The sequence below is a fragment of the Pan troglodytes genome, chromosome 4 (genome assembly GCF_028858775.2).
Source record: "Pan troglodytes isolate AG18354 chromosome 4, NHGRI_mPanTro3-v2.0_pri, whole genome shotgun sequence".
NCBI lineage: Eukaryota > Metazoa > Chordata > Mammalia > Primates > Hominidae > Pan > Pan troglodytes.
The window spans coordinates 127,287,014-127,307,995 of NC_072402.2; the positions used below are offsets into that span (position 1 = coordinate 127,287,014).

The 20,982-nt window shown below is 35.1% G+C and overlaps 1 protein-coding gene across 4 annotated transcripts in view; it reads left to right on the plus strand.

Moving 5' to 3' along the window:
* The window catches only part of ADAMTS19 (ADAM metallopeptidase with thrombospondin type 1 motif 19), a 281,046-nt gene that overhangs the window by 61,671 nt on the left and 198,393 nt on the right, over positions 1-20,982 (plus strand). For all 4 annotated transcript variants that reach the window (XM_009449594.5, XM_517910.8, XM_054684567.2 and 1 more), the window contains 3 exons: positions 5,105-5,277; positions 6,552-6,635; positions 7,324-7,481. In XM_009449594.5, coding sequence (XP_009447869.2) covers positions 5,105-5,277; positions 6,552-6,635; positions 7,324-7,481 — 415 coding nt within the window. The remainder of the gene's footprint in view (positions 1-5,104; positions 5,278-6,551; positions 6,636-7,323; positions 7,482-20,982) is intronic.

Here is a 20,982-nt window from a genome sequence, read left to right on the forward strand (position 1 = left end):
TTCTTGAGTTCTGACTATCAAAAAATAGTTTTAGTATGACCAGTGATTATTTACTCTAGGTTTTAGTAAATTTTATTTGATAATCAAAATGTAATAGTTTGTTAAAAGCAAAATTTTTACCAAGAGCACAGAGTATACATCTAGGTGTACCTTTAAACCCATGTAAGTGTGCATGTTCCCATTTAGAGATCAAATAAATATGAAGATTCATTTCCATATTAAAAATGTCATCCTAGTAGCTAATGTATTTCACATTTAATATATGAATTAGACATTGCAATAAGCAAGTTACATATACATGCTCACATATTCCTATTCATATACAATTTTTATCTATACAACAAATAAGTAGAAAAGTAAGTTTTTGTCCCACAGTCCCAAAGCTAGTAAGTAGCAAATCCAAGATTTTTATCTATGCATTTTGACCCCAAAGAATTGGTTTAACATCCCCCAGAAATGTTATCTTCCAATGTCCACCTAAGCTCTCTATACTTTGTCTAGCTTCTAGCCTATAGGATGAAGGAAGGAAAGTAGGAGCAAGCAATTTTCTTTAAAGGGTGACCCAAAAGTTTTACATACTAGTTCTGTTCAAATTCCGTGTTTTACTAGTCAGTCACATAATTACACTCAGTTGAACAGTAGACTGAGAAATGTTTCTGGGTGCATAGCCACACATCTAACCAAAAAGCAGTGGTTGAGTGGGGATGTGGTTAAGGAGTTTTTTTATTACTAAAAGTAAGAAAGGGAGAATGAATACTGATAGACAATTAATAGTCTCTACTACAGCATCTCATCCAGCAATGAAGACAGGAAGGTGATAACTGGAAGAAAGTAAGGAAAATGTGGAAAATTATCTAAGTAGAAGGAGGTGTCTCTTTTTAGTTATTGGACGTATCCATATTAATCTCATTCACTTGGCAGAAGCTGACACTGGTGAGAAGCTATCACTTGTCACAGTTGGTGAATATGTGCTGGATAATACTCAGATTCTCATTTCCCTTCAAGGCCAATTATATATCCATCTAGAAAGGTGATGTTGAAAAAATATATATATATATACACGCACATATGTATATATGTTAGAATGTAAGTATATACACACACATAATATATAAACATATGTATGCGTAGTTGTATGTGTGTGTGTGTGTATATATATATATACATATATATATATATATATGATCAGTTTGGTCTTTGGTATTAACGGCTGGTACTGAATCTGGATCCATAAAGTTTACTTTTAACTATAGTGATTCTGATTCAGATGGCTAGTATTGTTTTTGTCATCTTGCATTGACTTGTTATATGATATAAATAAGGAATATTTGCATTAATTGTTATAACACTTCAGTTAACTTTGTTAACTGATTATACATGATATTTGAGTAAAACTGGATTTATTACATATTTTTAAAATCTCCATCATTGCTAGAAAAAATGAGAAACAGTAACTTATGGGGATAGTCTACATAGGATTAGTTTCCAGCAATTGTGGTGGGATCCGGTTCTTATTAGATCACAGAGCTGATAGGTGGGCATAGAAGTCATAATACAAAGGAAACAGTAGGTCAAGAATCCAAGAGATAAGGCTGGGAGCAGTGGCTCACACCTGTTATCCTAGCACTTTGGGAGGCCAAGGCAGGCAGATCATCTGAGGTCAGGAGTTCGAGACCAGACTGACCAACACGGCAAAACCCCGTCTTTACAAAAACTACAAAAATTAGCTGGGCATTGTGGTGCATGCCTGTAATCCCAGCCACTTGAGAGGCAGAGGCAGGAGAATCACGTGAACCCAGAGGCAGAGGTTGAAGTGAGCAGAGATCGCGACACTGCACTCCAGCCTGGGCGGCAGAGTGAGACTCCATCTCAAAAAAAAAAAAAAAGAATCCAACAGAAGATAAATTAATTCTGTAAAAATGAAAATATGTTAGAGGTCAAAGCAAGGTAGGATATGTGGTTAGTAGAATAGGATAGAATAGAAGAGAATAATAGAATAGAATAGGCAAGCTAAAACCCAGGTACCTGGTATAAGACTCAAGGAATTTATCAGAAACCATAAAGATAGATTAGAACTGTGAGAACACATATCCTGAATTCAAAACAGAGTTAGAGACATACAGGGAATCATGACTAATTGAATATACATGTTTCACTCCACTCTTGAAGAGACTTCACTGAATTTATATTAAATAGTAAAGAAATATAAAAGGTGTCAGTCAACAGTGCAAGTTGTGGAAAGATGATAGCAGCTTAGAGACATCAACAGAATATGATAAATGACAAGGAGAGGGGCAAGTGATAGCTGATTTAACAATATACCATGGAGATTATTCTTCAACTGTAGAAAATTCTTAAACTTGATTGAATTGTACACATGAATGGCTGCATAATGTGACATGTAAGTTACACCTCAATAAAGCTGTTATAATCATAAATTTATTATTGAAGCACCGTGTGCATACAGGAAATTGCAGAAACAGTATGTTCAACTGCTGAAATTTCCCAGTGTGAACATAACCAATAGCTACCACTGGGATCAGACTATAGAGAATACCTAGAAATTCAACTTGCAAGGGACATGAAGGACCTCTTCAAGGAGAATTGAAAACTACTGCTCAAGGAAATAAGAGAGGACACAAACAAATGAGAAAAAAAAATCATGCTCATGGATAGGAAGAATCGATATTGTGAAAATGGCCATACTGCCCAAAGTAATTTATAGATTCAATGCTATTCCTATCAAGCTTCCATTGACTTTCTTCACAGAATTAGAAAAAACTACTGTAAATTTCATATGGAACCAAAAATAGCTCATATAGCCAAGACAATCCTAAGCAAAAAGAAAAAAGCTGGGGGCATCATGCTACCTGACTTCAAACTACCACAAGGCTATAGTAACCAAAATAGCATGGTACTGGTACCAAAACAGGTATATAGACCAATGGAACAGAACAGAGACCTCAAAAATAACACCACACACCTACAACCATCTGATCTTCGACAAACCTGACAAAAACAAGCAGTGGTGAAAGTATTCCCTATTTAATAAATGGTGCTGGGAAAACTAGCCATACGCAGAAAACAGAAACTGGACCCCTTCCTTACACACTATACAAAAATTCACTCAAGATAGATTAAAGACTTAAATGTAAAGCCCCAAACCATAAAAACCCTAGAAGAAAACTTAGGCAGCACCATTCAGGACATAGGCATGGGCAAAGACTTCATGACTAAAACACCAAAAGCAATTGCAACAAAAGCCAAAATTGACAAATGGGATCTAATTAAACTGAAGAGCGTCTGCATAGCAAAAGAAACTATCATCAGAGTGAACAGGCAGCCTATGGAATGGGAGAAAAGTTTTGCAATCTATCCATCTGACAAAGGGCTAATATCCAGAATCTATAAGGAACTTAAACAAATTTACAAGAAAAAAAAAACATCAAAAAGTGGCCAAAAGATATGAACAGACACTTCTCAAAAGAAGACATTTATGCAGCCAGTGAAGTGGCATAGCACATGTACACCTATGTAACAAACCTGCACGTTCTGCACATGTATCCCAGAACTTGAAGGGAAAATAAAAAAACGAAGGAAAAGAAAATATCAACACCACAGATATCTCCCTTGTGCCCATGCCCAGGCTCTAATTTCTCCTACCGTAAGATATTCACTGAGTTGGTTTTTAAGAGCATTTCTTCCCAGGCTTTGATGTGTCTTTAAATGGAATCATACTACTTAATCTTTTGTACTTGGCCTCTTTTCGTCAGTATTATGTGGATGAACCTCATTATTTGTGAGATTCTTCCATAGTTTCACATGTTACAGCAGCTGGTTCCTTTTCATTGCTATATAGTATTCCATTATATGACTATTCTAACATTTCTTTATCCATATACTATTGATGATTATTTGAATTTTAAAAATAGTGCCACTCTGAATAGTTTGTACATGCGATTTGTATGCATTTCTGATGGCTGTATGTTTTAGATCATTGATTAATAGGTATGCAAATATTCAACTTTAGTAGACCCTGCAAACTAGGTTTACAAAGTGTTTATCCCAGTTTAATCTCTCAGCATGTATGCATATGATACTTCTATTTGTCCCCACAGTCTTGTCAGCACTTGATATAGTAAGTGTCTTTAATTTTAACTTATTCCAGGGATTTTAATTTATTTAATGTATTTTGGTTTTAATTTGTATTTGCCTGAAGACCAGTGAGGTTAAACATTTTCCCATGCTATTAGGCATTTAGATATCCTATTGTGAGAAATGGTTGTTCAAGTTCTGCCCATTTTTCAATTAGACTGTCATTGATTTAGAATAGCTCTTTATTTCTTTATTCTGGAAAAGTATTGCAACTATCTTCTGTCACTTCGTGGCATGATTTACACTACGATAGTGGAAATGTTTTAATAGAACATTAAACATTTAATAGAACAATAAAACATTTGGACATGTTTTAATAAACGGAAGTTCTTACTTTTTATGTAGGCAAACCTATACATGATTTTTGTTTCTGCTCTGATTTGGCTTCATTTGAGGAATCTATATTCCCAAGCAGTTATAGCTTCTGTAAGATCCTGATGGAAAGTGGAGCTGAATCCTTTGTAATTCATGCATAGTAATTTAGTAATCAGGAGCATCTGCCTGAAATTAGGATGTGTGGGGGCAGTCACTTCAGGCACTTCTTTCAACTTACAAGACCTTTATTTTGCCATTGATGTCAAAAAGAAAATTGCAGTATCTTTTATTTATTGAGTTATTTTGTTTATATTGGAGCTGTTTGCTAGAAATCTAACTAATGTGATCTTATTATAAGCCATCAACAGCTCTGAAAGGTAGGTGTTATCATTATCCACTTTGCAGATAAGGAAACTCAGGCTGACTGAGTGATGTTAGTTTGCTAAAATGGCAGAACTAGTAAGTGGGAGAAGTTCAGTCTGTCTCATTCTAAAGTCATATTTCAAAGCCAAATGCTCTTTAAGATTTTATGTGTGTCGGGAACTTATTTGGGTTTGCTCATTATTAAATATGTTTAATATTATTCACTTTGCCAATATGAAGGTGCATTGAAAAATTCAATTCTCTGTTGCAGATAAAGGAAGACCTAGGTCTAGAAAAATAGCAGAAAGTGGAAGAGGGAAACGATATTCATACAAATTACCTCAAGAATACAACATAGAGACTGTAGTGGTTGCAGACCCAACAATGGTTTCCTATCATGGAGCAGATGCAGCCAGGAGATTCATTCTAACCATCTTAAATATGGTAGGCAAACTTTAAAGTGCGCTTGGAATTTTTTCAAGAAAACTCTAAGGAAGACGTGTGAGTATTTATAATGAAATTCTTTAAAATTAACTCATTACTATTCCTTTCTCTTATTGTCATCAGTAAAAAAATACTTAGGTATATAAAATTGATCCATCTCAAAAGCAATATCAAAATAAAAATTCACATCTTGTAAACCCTTGTTAATTTTGATGTGGCAAAGCTCTTTCTATGTTACTCTTTTCTCTCTTTTTTTGGTACTGTTCTTTTCCTTTTTTAAAAAAATGTTTCTAGCCCCATTTTATGTATGTATTTATGTCTGTCTGTATGTATGCATGTATTTATTTATTTATTTATTTTGTTGGTACATAGTAGATGTATATATTTATGGGGTACATAAGATATTTTGATAGAGGTATACATTTGGTGAAATTATCATAAATATTTTAATATATGTTTATATGTGTGGCCCCACAAAAGGACCATAGGTTAATTATGATGTGATATAAAAATGAATGTTGGTAATCCACTGACCTATTATATACGTATGTAAAATTTGATGTCAGATATGATTCTAGTTGATGAGCTAAAATTTTAACCAACTAAATCACAGGTGGCCTACTGGAGTTGATGATTTCTGATTGTAGAAATCCTAGTATCTATCATGTTAGGGATGCTTATTACCAGATTAATCCTTTGACTTAATTGTGTACTCTGTTGGGCAAACCTCATTCAAGGAAGAATCAGAAGGTTGTAGTGAAGAGTGATTCTTCAATGAGAATAAACAGAAATAAATGTTCAAGGCAAATGTCCATTTATAAGTCAATTACCATTTAAGAATGGCTGATGTAAGGATAAATATAGTCCCATTTTTTACTATCTTTGCTATCATTTGGCTGTTTTCCTGGGGAACAGAGTTTTTTTTTTTTTTACACTTTAGATATTTCTGTCCATATTCCGTTACCTCCTGAGCACTCCTCTAAAATGCGATATGTGGTAGATAACACTGCCTAACAACCAGTCTTTTCTAAGTAGAAATATCTCTGAAAGCATGGGTTTGGTGTGTCAGTTATATATTTTCTAATACAAGTTAAATCAATACTAAGTTTTCTTTTAAATTCAATGTAACAAATAAAAAATTACTTTGCTTTACAAGCTTTTTTTTTTAAAAAAGATTTCTCAACTAAATTGAGACGTCTCCATGTATGGGCCTTGAGAAAAATTAAGATGATTTTCAGTTTAATTTTAGGATTTTTATTTTTATTTGTTTTTAGGTATTTAACCTTTTCCAACACAAGAGTCTGGGTGTGCAGGTCAATCTTCGTGTGATAAAGCTTATTCTGCTCCATGAAACTCCAGTAAGAAAGTCTTGAGTTTTTTATTAAATTAAATGGGGGAGAAATTTTGTTCAGAAACTTTTAAGTAAAGGGAATGTTAAGGATGTGCTTAAAAATCCAGAAATATCCACTGAATCACTTAAAGTATACATAAAACTGGCCTTTAGTTTTGGTTAATGCCCCGATCTTATTTAAAAAATAAGATGTTAGTTTCCAAGTATCCTGAAAACAAATCTTAACTTTCCAAAGTATAATTTTAAGAAGTCATTTTAAGTGACAGTTTTATTCTATTATTTAGATGTCTACTTTTAACACTTTTTATTTATTTTAAATGGGAACTATTCTGTGACATCATTTTGATATGCTGCTTAACTGGCACTTTAGAAAATGGTGTTCTACATAGAAAATGTTGTTCTTAAATTGTAGAAACAAGTTATTTAAGTATAAAAGTTCCATATTCTTAATTGAACCTCTTTGCTTTTTCAGAATACCATTAAACAAATTTTGTAATTATTACACCTTCACCAAGTTTTAAGCTTTTAAGCTCAGGGTAAATTAAACCTGCATGTCTTCCAGGTTCTAATTAATGTTATGGTCAGCAGTTTGCTTTAGTAATTCAAGAGTGCCTTTGTTATTGTTGTTGTTGTTGTTGTTGTTTTGTATATACCTAAGAATAATATGCCTTGTGATGAGCGCTGTTCTTTTGCAGCCAGAACTATATATTGGGCATCATGGAGAAAAAATGCTAGAGAGTTTTTGTAAGTGGCAACATGAAGAATTTGGCAAAAAGAATGATATACATTTAGAGATGTCAACAAACTGGGGGGAAGACATGACTTCGGTGGATGCAGCTATACTTATAACAAGGTAAATTTTCCAATGCCAATTAAATGGCATTCCTAATTCAATCACTGCACTGTTGATCCCATTAATCCCTTAATAGATAATGTTTTTATTTCAGATTTCGTGTTTCAAGAGTGATTTTGGCATAATGATGTTAGTCATCTCCCTCAATTCATAATAACTGATTTGTAAACAGCTAAATATTGGATGGCATATTGACAAAAAATTTGGTTAGTTAATTCTAAAAAATTACCCAAAATTTTTGACCTCAAAGGCATAGTCATTGATAACGATAAGCTAAAACTATGGTGAATTTTGTTGTAAGTTCCAAATTATGAACGTAGACTGTATGTTTTTCAGTCATCACCATATAAAGTAACCTAATATGTTAAATTCAGCAATTGAAAAACTTTCTGGCTCCATGTGAGAAACAATTTCAATTAATTCTCTGACTGATTAATTATAAGCTACATTGTGAATGTACTACTAACAAATATTTTTAATATAGCATTAAGTATAATATGTAAATAAATGTAAGTGAAATAATGAGCAACAATATGCTCTACATGATTACTATAATAATTATACATAATTTGTCTTGCTTAAAGCTGGTAAAAATAAGTAATGCATTGTGAACTAGCAATTTAATTTTAGTCATCAAAAGTGTTAGCGTTTCACATCACAGTAGCGTAAATTACACATGATTTTCTGAAACGAAATCATTGAAATCATTGTAGTTTCTTGTAATTAATACTAAAGGCAAATAATTCATAAGGTTGAAAAATCTGTATGCAGGAACACAATTGGACTTCTACTTTCGGCTAAGTAGGTAAAACTGATATTGAGTTTCTGCAACAAGCAATCATAACATTGGAAAATAAGAAGTCACTGCTTTTAGTCATTGGAGAATGAACAGCATAAGACTGCAATTCCTGAAAGAAGGGAAATTTATTATGCAAACATTGCAGTCAACCCAGCTTTTTCCTTGGGAAAAAATTCTTAACTAGCGTAGCAAGCTAGAATCTAGGTAGAGCACAGTGATCCTGCTGAGGACACCATAGATAAAAGTCTTAGGCATGGAGAGGTGCCATGAAGTGCGTGTGCTGACTGTACGTGAGAACTTGGCAAGAGCTGGTCTGAAGATAAACAGATAGAGGAAACTGCCCCAAATTTACCATAGGATTGCTGCTATGGAGTTCAGAATTTAAAAAGATAAGAGGAATAAGCAAATTCAAAGCACAAGAGTGGAACAATCTTGTGACACCTTATCAACATTTTTAGCCTTAGGGGAGACAGAGCTTGGAGGTTGAATACCACCAATTTACAGAGGCTTGGGTATCATCTTGGATTTTTGATAGATCTCCCCTACCAAAGAATAAAATCAAATTTATCCAAGTGCAGGATGATGAGCCAGTAATTGAACTGCCTCCTAAAACAGCTGTAAGCACTCTTCAGAGGAAGATAACAGAATAGCAAATCTCTAAAAATATATCATCCACAATGTCCAGAGTATAATAAAAATTAGTCAAGCAAAGAAACATGAAAATGTGACCCATGGTCAGGGAAGAATTAGTCAATAGAAACTGACCTCAAGATAGCCTAGATGTTGGATTTAGCAGATTAATGTAGTTGTAATTGGAGTCTCCGAAGGAGAGAGTAAGAATGGGTAAGAAAAATTATTTGAAGACATAATGGCAAAAATTTCTGCAAATTTGATGAAAGGCAACAAATATGGACCTAGGCACATCATAGGAAAATTGCTGAAAACCAAAGAAAAACAGAAAAATTTCCATCAGCCAGTGGGTTGAGCGTTGGGGGGAGCAGAGGGAACATTGAACAGGAGGAACAATGTTCAAATAAATGACTGACTTCACATCCGAAAAACCATAAGTTCAAAAGACAGTGAAACAACATTTCTAATGTATTGAAAGAAAGTAAAATAAAGAAATCCTATCAACCAAAAATACTTATTGAGTTCTTGAGGTACTATCTTAATCTCTGAAAGGGTATCTATCGAAACATATATCTACAACTAATATCACAGCAAAAGGAGAAAACTGAACATTTTCTCCTCACAACTGAAAGCAAGGTAAGGATGTCCCCTCTTACCACTTCTATCCAATATCGTACTGAAGATCATAACCAGTGCAGTAAAGCAGGAAAAAAAAAAAAAAGGAAAAGCATACATATTTGGAATAAAAAGAAAAATGTCTCTTATTCACAGATGATATGAAATGGTACAAAGAATATCTTAAGAAATCTAACAAAAATTTGCTAGAATTTATAACTGGGTTTTCGAGGCCACATCATGTAAAATCAGTTTTCAAAAACCAATTATGTTTATATATACTGGAAGTGAACAATTGGAAAAAAACTTATAGTGACTTCCAAAACCATAAAATACTTAAGAAGAATTTTAGTAAAATATGCGTACAACCTCTAAAATGAGAACTATACAGCACTGTTATGAGAAATTAAATATCTAAATAAAGATTAATTCATTGGAATACTAAATATTATTAAATGTCAGTTTTCTTCAAATTGATTTATAGATTCAATATACTCCCAATGAAATAACCTTTTCAGGCATGTTTTGTAGAAATTGACAAGCTGACTCCAGTACTAATTTGTAAAGGCAGAGGACCTAGAAGAATCAAAACAGTTTTGAAAAATAAGAACAAATTGAGGCCAGGTGTGGTGGCTCACACCTGTAATCCCAGCACTTTGGGTGGCTGAGGTGGGCAGATTGCCTGAGGCCAGGGATTCAAGACCAGCCTGGCCAACATGACAGAATCTCATCTCTACTAAAATTACAAAAATTAGCTGGGCATGGTGGTGCATGCCTGTAGTCCCAGCTACCTGGGAGGCTGAGCCACGAGAATTGCTTGAATCTGGGAGGCAGAAGTTGCAGTGAGCCAAGATTGCGCTACTGCACACCAGCCTGGGCGACTGAGCAAGACTCTGTCTCAAACAAACAAACAAACAAAAAAACCCCAAAATCTTCCCATTCTGTCACAGGAATGAAAATGTTTATATATATATATGTGTGTGTGTGTATATGAACAAATTGGATGGACTTACACGATATGATTTCAAAACTTACTATAAAGGTTTGGAAATCAAGATAGTATGGTTTTGGCAGAAAGTCATGCAAATCAATGAAGCAAAATAAACGGTCTAGAAATAAACCCAGATATATAGGGTCAATTGATTTTTAATAAAGCTGCCAACATAATTCAGTTATAAAAATAATCTATTCAGCAGATGGTATTAGAATACATCAAATGGTACAAATGGAATATCTGGACACCTTTGCGAAAAAAATGAGTATCAGTCCTATTTAACATGTGTAAAATTAATTCAAAAAGGATCACAGAATTAAACATGAAAACTAAAACTCTATTGTAGTAAAAAAATAAAGAACATCTTCATGAACAAGAGGAGGGCAATGATTTCTTAGATAGGATAAAAAAAAGTACTAATCAAGAAATATTGACAATCATCTGGAATTTTTAAAAATGAAAACCATTTCCCATTCAAAAGATGTTCACATCTTTTGTGAATTTGAGAAAATAGTTTTCATGCATATACTAACAAAGAACTTGTATCCAGAATGTTTACGTGTGTGTGTATATACACATATACAAATACAAAAATATGTTAACCTTTTAAAAATAAGAAGAAATATGAATCTCCAATAAGCATATAAAGAGATACTCAACATCATTAGTACTCAGGAAAATGCAAATTAAATTCACACCCACTTGAAAGGCTTCAGTTATAAAAATTGAAAATACTCAATGATGGTGAGGATATGGAACACTCCTCAGTTGTTGGTGGGATTATAAAATGGTTCAACCACACTGGAAAATGAGTAGTTTCTTATAAAGTTAAACATTTGCTTACCATTTAGCCCACATCTGCTTCTTAGATATTTACTCAAGAAAAACAAAAATGTTATTCACATAAAAAATCGCACTTGAAAATTTATAGAAGCTTTCATAATTTTTTTCATAATTTTTCATAATTGCCAAAACTTGTAAATAAATTTTCATCTACAGGTGAATGGATGTATTGTGTGATCATACAATTGAATACTCTTCATCAAACTGCTAATAAATGCAACCACATGGATGGATAAATATGAATATCATTATACTGAGGCCGGGTGTGGTGGCTCACGCCTGTAATCCCAGCAATTTGGGAGGCCTAGGCAGGCAGGCAGATCACTTGAGGTCAGGAGTTCAATATCAGCCTTGTCAACATGGTAAAACCCCGTCTCTACCAAAAATATAAAAGTTAGGCAGGCGTGGTGGCTTATGCCTGTAATCTCAGCTACTCGGGAGGCTGAGGCAGGAGAATTGCTTGAACCTGGCAGGTGGAGGTTGCAGTGAGTGGAGATTGCACCACTGCAATCCAGCCTGGACAACAGAGTGAGACTCCACCACAAAAAAAAAAAAATTATACTGAGTGAAAAAGCCAAATTAGAAACTGATCAGAAGATGATTCCACTTATATAGAGTTTGAAAATAGGCAGAATTCATCTGTGGTGTGACAAATGTTCCCACCTTTAGGTGGGAAAACTGACTGCAAAAAGGCAGAAGGAACTTTCTGTAGTGGTGGAAATATTGCATATATTGCTTTGGATACATGTGGGTTTATACATTTGTCAAAATTCACCAATCTTCTCATTTAACTTGTGTGTATTTTATGTAAGTTTTACCATAATAAAGTTGGTTAAGAGTAGTAAATTGGTAGTTTGTATTTCTGTGGGATCGGTGGTGATATCCCCTTTGTCATCTTTTATTGCGTCTATTTGATTCTTCTCTCTTTTCTTCTTCATTAGTCTTGCGAGTGGTCTATCAATTTTGTTGGTCTTTTCAAAAACCCAGCTCCTGGATTCATTGATTTTTTGAAGGGTTTTTTGTGTCTCTATTTCCTTCAGTTCTGCTTTGATCTTAGTTATTTCTTGCCTTCTGCTAGCTTTTGAATGTGTTTGCTCTTGCTTCTCTAGTTCTTTTAATTGTGATGTTAGGGTGTCCATTTTAGATCTTTCCTGCTTTCTCTTGTGGGCATTTAGTGCTGTAAATTTCCCTCTACACACTGCTTTGAATGTGTCCCAGAGATTCTGGTATGTTGTGTCTTTGTTCTCGTTGGTTGCAAAGAACATCTTTATTTCTGCCTTCATTTCGTTATGTACCCAGTAGTAATTCAGGAGCAGGTTGTTCAGTTTCCATTTAGTTGAGCGGTTTTTGAGTGAGTTTCTTAATCCTGAGTTCTAGTTTGATTGCACTGTGGTCTGAGAGACAGTTTGTTATAATTTCTGTTCTTTTATATTTGCTGAGGAGTGCTTTACTTCCCATTTGTGGTCAATTTTGGAATAGGTGTGGTGTGGTGCTGAAAAGAATGTATATTCTGTTGACTTGGGGTGGAGAGTTCTGTAGATGTCTATTAGGTCTGCTTGGTATAGAGCTGAGTCCAATTCCTGGATATCCTTGTTAACTACCTGTCTCATTGATCTGTCTAATGTTGACAGTGGGGTGTTAAAGTCTCCCATTATTAATGTGTGGGAGTCTAAGTCTCTTTGTAGGTCACTAAGGACGTGCTTTATGAATCTGGGTGCTGCTGTATTGGGTAAACACCTCTACGCAAATAAACAAGAAAATCTAGAAGAAATGGATAAATTCCTCGACGCATACACTCTCCCAAGACTAAACCAGGAATAAGTTGAATCTCTGAATAGACCAATAACAGGATCTGAAATTGAGGCAATAATTAATAGCTTACCAACCAAAAAAATCCAGGACCAGAAGGATTCACAGCCGAATTCTACCAGAGGTACAAGGAGGAGCTGGTACCATTCCTTCTGAAACTATTCCAATCAATAGAAAAAGGGGGAATCCTCCCTAACTCATTTTATGAGGCCAGCATCATCCTGATACCAAATCCTGGCAGAGACACAACAAAAAAAGAGAATTTTAGACCAATATCCTTGATGAACATTGATGCAGAAATCCTCAGTAAAATACTGGCAAACCCAATCCAGCAGCAAATCAAAAAGCTTATCCACCATGATCAAGTGGGCTTCATCCCTGAGATGCAAGGCTTCTTCAACATACGAAAATCAATAAACGTAATCCAGCATATAAACAGAACCAAAGACAAAAACCACATGATTATCTCAATAGATGCAGAAAAGGCCTTTGACAAAATTCAACAACCTTTATGCTAAAAACTCTTAATAAATTAGGTATTCATGGGGCGTATATCAAAATAATAAGAGCTATCTATGACAAATCCACAGCGAATATCATACTGAATGGACAAAAACTGGAAGCATTCCCTTTGAAAACTGGCACAAGACAGGGATGCCCTCTCTCACCACTCCTATTCAACATAGTGTTGGAAGTTCTGGCCAGGGCAGTCAGGCAGGAGAAGGAAATAAAGGGCATTCAATTAGGAAAAGAGGAAGTGAAATTGTCCCTGTTTGCAGATGACATGATTGTATATCTAGAAAACCCCATCATCTCAGCCCAAAATCTCCTTAAGCTGATAAACAACTTCAGCAAATTCTCAGGATACAAAATCAATGTGCAAAAATCACAAGCATTCTTATACACCAATAACAGACAAACAGCCAAATCATGAGTGAACTCCCATTCACAATTGCTTGAAAGAGAATAAAATACCTAGGAATCCAACTTACAAGGGATGTGAAGGACCTCTTCAAGGAGAACTAAAAACCACTGCTCAATGAAATAAAAGAGAATACAAATGGAAGAACATTCCATGCTCATGGGTAGGAAGAATCAGTATCGTGAAAATGGCCATACTGCCCAAGGTAATTTAGAGATTCAATGCCATCCCCATCAAGCTACCAATGACTTTCTTCACAGAATTGGAAAAAACTACTTTAAAGTTCATAGGGAACCAAAAAAGAGCCCGCATTGCCAAGTCAATCCTAAGCCAAAAGAACAAAGCTGGAGGCGTCACGCTACCTGACTTCAAACTATACTACAAGGCTACAGTAACCAAAACAGTATGGTATTGGTACCGAAACAGAGATATAGACCAATGGAACAGAACAGAGCCCTCAGAAATAATGCCGCATATCTACAACTATATGATCTTTGACAAACCTGACAAAGACAAGCAATGGGGAAAGGATTCCCTATTTAATAAATGGTGCTGGGAAAACTGGCTAGCCATATGTAGAAAGCTGAAACTGGATCCCTTCCTTTCACCTTATACAAAAATTAATTCAAGATGGATTAAAGGCTTACATGTTAGACCTAAAACCATAAAAACCCTAGAAGAAAACCTAGGCAATACCATTCAGGACACAGGCATGGGCAAGGACTTCATATCTAAAACACCAAAAGCAATGGCAACAAAAGCCAAAATGGACAAATGGCATCTAATTAAACTAAAGAGCTTCTGCACAGCAAAAGAAACTACCTTCAGAGTAAACACGCAACCTACAAAATGGGAGAAAATTTTTGCCACCTACTCATCTGACAAAGGGCTAATATCCAGAATCTACAATGAACTCAAACAAATTTACAAGAAAAAGGCCTTTGACAAAATTCAACAACCCTTCATGCTAAAAACTCTCAATAAATTAGGTATTGATGGGACGTATCTCAAAATAATAAGAGCTATCTATGACAAACCCACAGCCAGTATCATACTGAATGGGCAAAAACTGGAAGCATTCCCCTTGAAAACTGGCACAAGACAGTGATGCCCTCTCTCACCACTCCTATTCAACATAGTGTTGGAAGTTCTGGCCAGGGTAATCAGGCAGGAGAAGGAAATAAAGGGTATTCAATTAGGAAAAGAGGAAGTCAAATTGTCCCTGTTTGCAGACGACATGATTGTATATCTAGAAAACCCCATTGTCTCAGCCCAAAATCTCCTTAAGCTGATAAGCAACTTCAGCCAAGTCTCAGAATACAAAATCAATGTACAAAAATCACAAGCATTCTTATACACCAATAACAGACAAACAGAGAGCCAAATCATGACTGAACTCCCATTCACAATTGCTTCAAAGAGATAAAATACTTAGGAATTCAACCTAAAAGGGACGTGAAGGACCTCTTCAAGGAGAATTACAAACCACTGCTCAATGAAATAAAAGAGAATACAAACAAATGGAAGAACATCCCATGCTCCTAGGTAGGAAAAATCAATATCGTGAAAATGACCGTACTGCCCAAGGTAATTTATAGATCAATGCCATCCCCATCATGCTACCAATGACTTTCTTCACAGCATTGGAAAAAACTACTTTCAAGTTCATATGGAACCAAAAAAGAGCCCGCATCGCCAAGTCAATCCTAAGTGAAAAGAACAAAGCTGGAGGCATCACACTACCTGACTTCAAACTATACTACAAGGCTACAGTAAACAAAACAGCATGGTACTGGTACCAAAACAGAGATATAGATCAACGGAACAGAACAGAGCCCTCAGAAATAAGGCTGCATAGCTACAACTGTCTGATGTTTGACAAACCTGAGAAAAACAATCAATGGGGAAAAGATTCCCTATTTAATAAATGGTGCTGGGAAAACTGGCTAGCCATATGTAGAAAGCTGAAACTGGATCCCTTCCTTACACCTTATACAAAAATTAATTCAAGATGGATTAAAGACTTAAACGTTAGACCTGAAACCATAAAAACCCTAGAAGAAAACCTAGGCAATACCATTCAGGACATAGGCATGGGCGAGGACTTCATGTCTAAAACACCAAAAGTAATGGCAACAAAAGCCAAAATTGACAAATGGGATCTAATTAAACTAAAGAGCTTCTGCACATCAAAAGAAACCACCATTGGAATGAACAGGCAACCTACACAATGGGAGAAACTTTTTGCAACCTACTCATCTGACAAAGGGCTAATATCCAGAATCTACAATGAACTCCAACAGATTTACAAGAAAAAAACAAACAACCCCATCAAAAAGTGGGCAAAGTATATGAACAGACACTTCTCAAAAGAAGACATTCATGCAGCCAAAAGACACATGAAAAAATGCTCATCATCACTGGCCATCAGAAAAATGCAAATCAAAACCACAATGAGATACCATCTCACACCAGTTAGAATGGCAATCATTAAAGAGTCAGGAAACAAAAGGTGCTGGAGAGGATGTGGAGAAATAGAAACACTTTTACACTGTTGGTGGGACTGTAAACTAGATCAACCATTGTGCAAGTCAGTGTGGCGATTCCTCAGGGATCTAGAACTAGAAATAACATTTGAACCAGCCTTCCCATTACTGGGTATATACCCAAAGGACTATAAATCATGCTGCTATAAAGACACATGCACATGTATGTTTATTGCGGCACTATTCACAATAGCAAAGACTTGGAACCAACCCAAATGTCCAACAATGACAGACTGGATTAAGAAAATGTGGCACATATACACATGGAATACTATGCAGCCATAAAAAATGAAGAGTTCATGTCCTTTGTAGGCACATGGATGAAATTGGAAATCATCATTCTCAGTAAACTATCACAAGGACAAAAACCAAACACTGCATGTTCTCACTCATAGGTGGGAATTGAACAATGAGAACACATGGACACAGGAAGGGGAACATCACACTCTGGGGACTGTTGTAGGGTGGCGGGACGGGGGAGGGATAGCATTAGGAGATATACCTAATGCTAAATGACGAGTTAATGGGTGCAGCACACCAGCATGGCACATGTATACATATGTAACTAAGCTGCACATTGTGCACATGTACCCTAAAACTTAAAGTATAAGAATAATTTAAAAAAAAAGAAAAAAGAAAAAAACAACCCCATCAAAAAGTGGGTGAAGGATATTAACAGACACTTCTCAAAAGAAGACATTTATGCAGCCAACAGACACATGAAAAAATGCTCATCATCGCTGGCCATCAGAGAAATGCAAATCAAAACCACAATGAGATACCATCTCACACCAGTTAGAATGGCAATCATTAAAAGGTCAGGAAACAACAGGTGCTGGAGAGGATGTGGAGAAATAGGAACATGTTTACATTGTTGGTGGGACTGTAAACTAGTTCAACCATTGTGGAAGTCGGTGTTGTGATTCCTCAGGGATCTAGAATTAGAAATACCATTTGACCCAGCCTTCCCATTACTGGGTATATACCCAAAGGATTTTAAATCATGCTGCTATAAAGACACATGCACACGTATGTTTATTGCGGCACTATTCACAATAGCAAAGACTTGGAACCAACCCAAATGTCCAACAATGATAGACTGGATTAAGAAAATGTGGCACATATACACCCTGGAATACTATGCAGCCATAAAAAATGATGAGTTCATGTCCTTTGTAGGGACATGGATGAAGCTGGAAACCATCATTCTCAGCAAACTATGGCAAGGACAAAAAACCAAACACCGCATGTTCTCACTCATAGGTGGGAATTGAACAAGGAGAACACATGGACACAGGAAGGGGAACATCACACACTGGGGCCTGTTGTGGGATGGGGGAACGGGGGAGGAATAGCATTAGGAGATATACCTAATACCAAATGACGAGTTAATGGGTACAGCACACCAACATGGCACATGTATATGTATACAAACCTGCACGTTGTGCACATGTACCCTAAAACTTAAAGTATAATAATAATAATAATAATAAATTCACAAAAAAAAAAGAAAAAAAAGAGTAGTAAATTGAAGTTGGTAGAAGGGATGGAAAGATTTGCATGGATGGAGAGGGGACTTATGGTTATAAGGTTTGAGGTGAGTCTAGGTTAAACATTTGCATTGGTCAAGTCTTTCTTCCTTCTTAACAGTAATAGATTTGAGAAATATTGCTTCTGAGACTAAAGAAGATGATAATCATAATTTGATTACTGATTTATAATTTTCTCTTATTACAAATGCAATATATATTACAGAAAACTGATAAGTACAAGAATAAAGATAAAAATTAGCTTATAGTTCCACTACACAGGAAAAAGTATAGTTAACATTTTAAAGTATATTTCATCAGTGGTATTTCTTATGTATGCATATAATTAAATACATGGAGTTACATTATTGGGATCATAGTCTACATACAAGTTTTGTTTCTCACCAACAAAATATATTGTGGCATTGATTTTATTCCTTATTTCCAATGCCATTTTTTCTTTCAAAACTCTAAAAAAAGCTTTAGAATTTTCTGCATCCAATTTTTTTAGTGTTAAAAACCTTAAAACTAGCATGTTGAACTGACCACTCTTCATTATTGCCTCCCTTGTTGCTAGCTTTCCCTAGCGATGCAACACAAGAATTCTATTAAAAGGAAAAGAAGAAAGCATAGTGTGATATATTTCATATATACAAAGAGCATAAATAATAATATAATTAACAACTGCCTGTTTACCCCTCCACTTAGGAAACAGAATGTTATCTATGTTGTTGAAGTCATCTTACATACTGTTTTATAATCCATATTTTCCCTTAAAAGTCTGTTTCAAACAATTGCTTATTTTTGTATACTTTTCTTGGAAATGTAGCCTAATATGGTTTTATTTTCCAAGTAATGCATATTCTCATGGCAAAAGTTTAAATATAACTTTTAAATATATTGTCATATTATAAGCATATTCTTATGGTAAAAGTAAAAGAAACACCTTAGTGTTTACATAGTAAATTAACTTTTACCAACTTCTCCTCCCGCTCTCCAACCCTAAGGTAATCAATGTTAAGAGTTGGTGTGTATGTAAAGAACATTGTTTCATGCTATACACAGTTTTCTCTATTTGTTTGCTTTTTCACTTTACGATTATGTCTGGCAAGTATTTTTATGTTATTTATTGTGGGAGGCAGAATAATGTCCCTCCTCCCCAAATATTCACGTTCTAATCTCCAGAACCAGTGAATATGCCATCTTACATGGCAAGGGGACTTTGCAAATGTGATTAAGGATCTTGAGATGGGCACATTATCCTGGCATATTTGAGTGGTTCAATGTAATCACAAGAGTCCTAAAATAAGGAAGAGGGAGGCAGAAGTTCAAAGTCAGAGAAGGACTGGAAGATGCTATAAACCCAGTTTTGAAGACAGAAAAACAGGTCAAAAGCCAAAGAATGCCAGCAATGTCTAGAAGCTGGAAAAGGCCAGGACATAGATTATACCCTAGTGCCTCTAGAAGGAATGCAGCTCTATGGCACTTTTATTTTGTTCCATTAAGACCTGCACTTGACTTCTGACGAGATAACAAATTTGTGTTGTTTTAAGCCACTAAGTTCATGGTAATCTGTTATAGCAGCAATCGGAAACTGATGCATTCCTATATCGGTCTGCATCATTTGTGAGGGGGAGCTGACATACTATATATCAAATAAAAGTATCCTAATTTATTCAACTACTTATCTGTTTATAGAACTTTCTAATTTTTTGCTGTTAGAGAAAATGTTCTATAAATATGTTTATATATGGTTGTAAACATGTGCTGTAATAGTATTTATTTAGGGTAGATTAAAAAGTACTTGCTCTGTCAAAGGGTACACATATATAAAATACTGATGAATACTGGCAAACTGTTCTCCCTTTACTCACTTGTGGGACAAGGCTTCTGTGGAGGATCACCCTTTCTCCATATTTGTTTCCAGTGCCATAATAGTGAAAAATCACCCCACTAAAGAGAATATTTTATTCCTAAGTGACCTAGTACCATTTGGTTAATAAAGATTAAATGAGTGCTTCATGTAGTTAAGGAAAAAATATCCCTTTCTAGTTAGGGTAAAGATGATCAGCTATTTAGCTTTGTAAGAAAGCTGTGAAAAATAGAATAACATAGGAAAAAATGTTAATCTCCCTGGATTGCATGTTATTATCCATATTTGGCAGAGTAAACTCAGAACCAGGCTCAGTTTCTAGTAAATGCTCATCGTAGATAACTAGTAAATGTTGGGGGTTATGTGCATACATTAATAGGAAGAAATTTTAGCTCAGGGATCAAGTTTGGTCTCAGCTAAAATGCATAATGCTTCTACAAATCCAAACCTATCTGAGGTCATATATTTGTCAAATTGTCCTGTGCAGTACAATAAAGTAAATAGTTTAAAGCTGACCTAGTTATGCTTCTGGGTTCATAGTAACAAAAACACAAAACATGTTCTCTTAACTCTCAACTCTATGATTTCTTAGTGCAATTTTCACATTTCTTATTGAAATCATGGAGAAGGCATATATCTTTATGCCCTTTGAAAATACTCTTTAAAATTCAATTTTATTAATGATAGCTTTGCCTTTCCTATTTGCAGAAATGCTTTTGGTTTATGTATAATACATGTGAAAGTTAGTTTCAAACTAATGCCATTGGCAAGTAAGAGAAAATTTAATAAAACATAGAAATTGCAAAAATAACTTGATTTAATACAAATTACAGAATAATTTTTGAATGAATCATTTATAGGTATATCCCCAGGCACTATTAAACTCTACAGTGAGACTTATTCTCAGATGCATCTTCATTCTTGGAAATTAAAGGCTACAT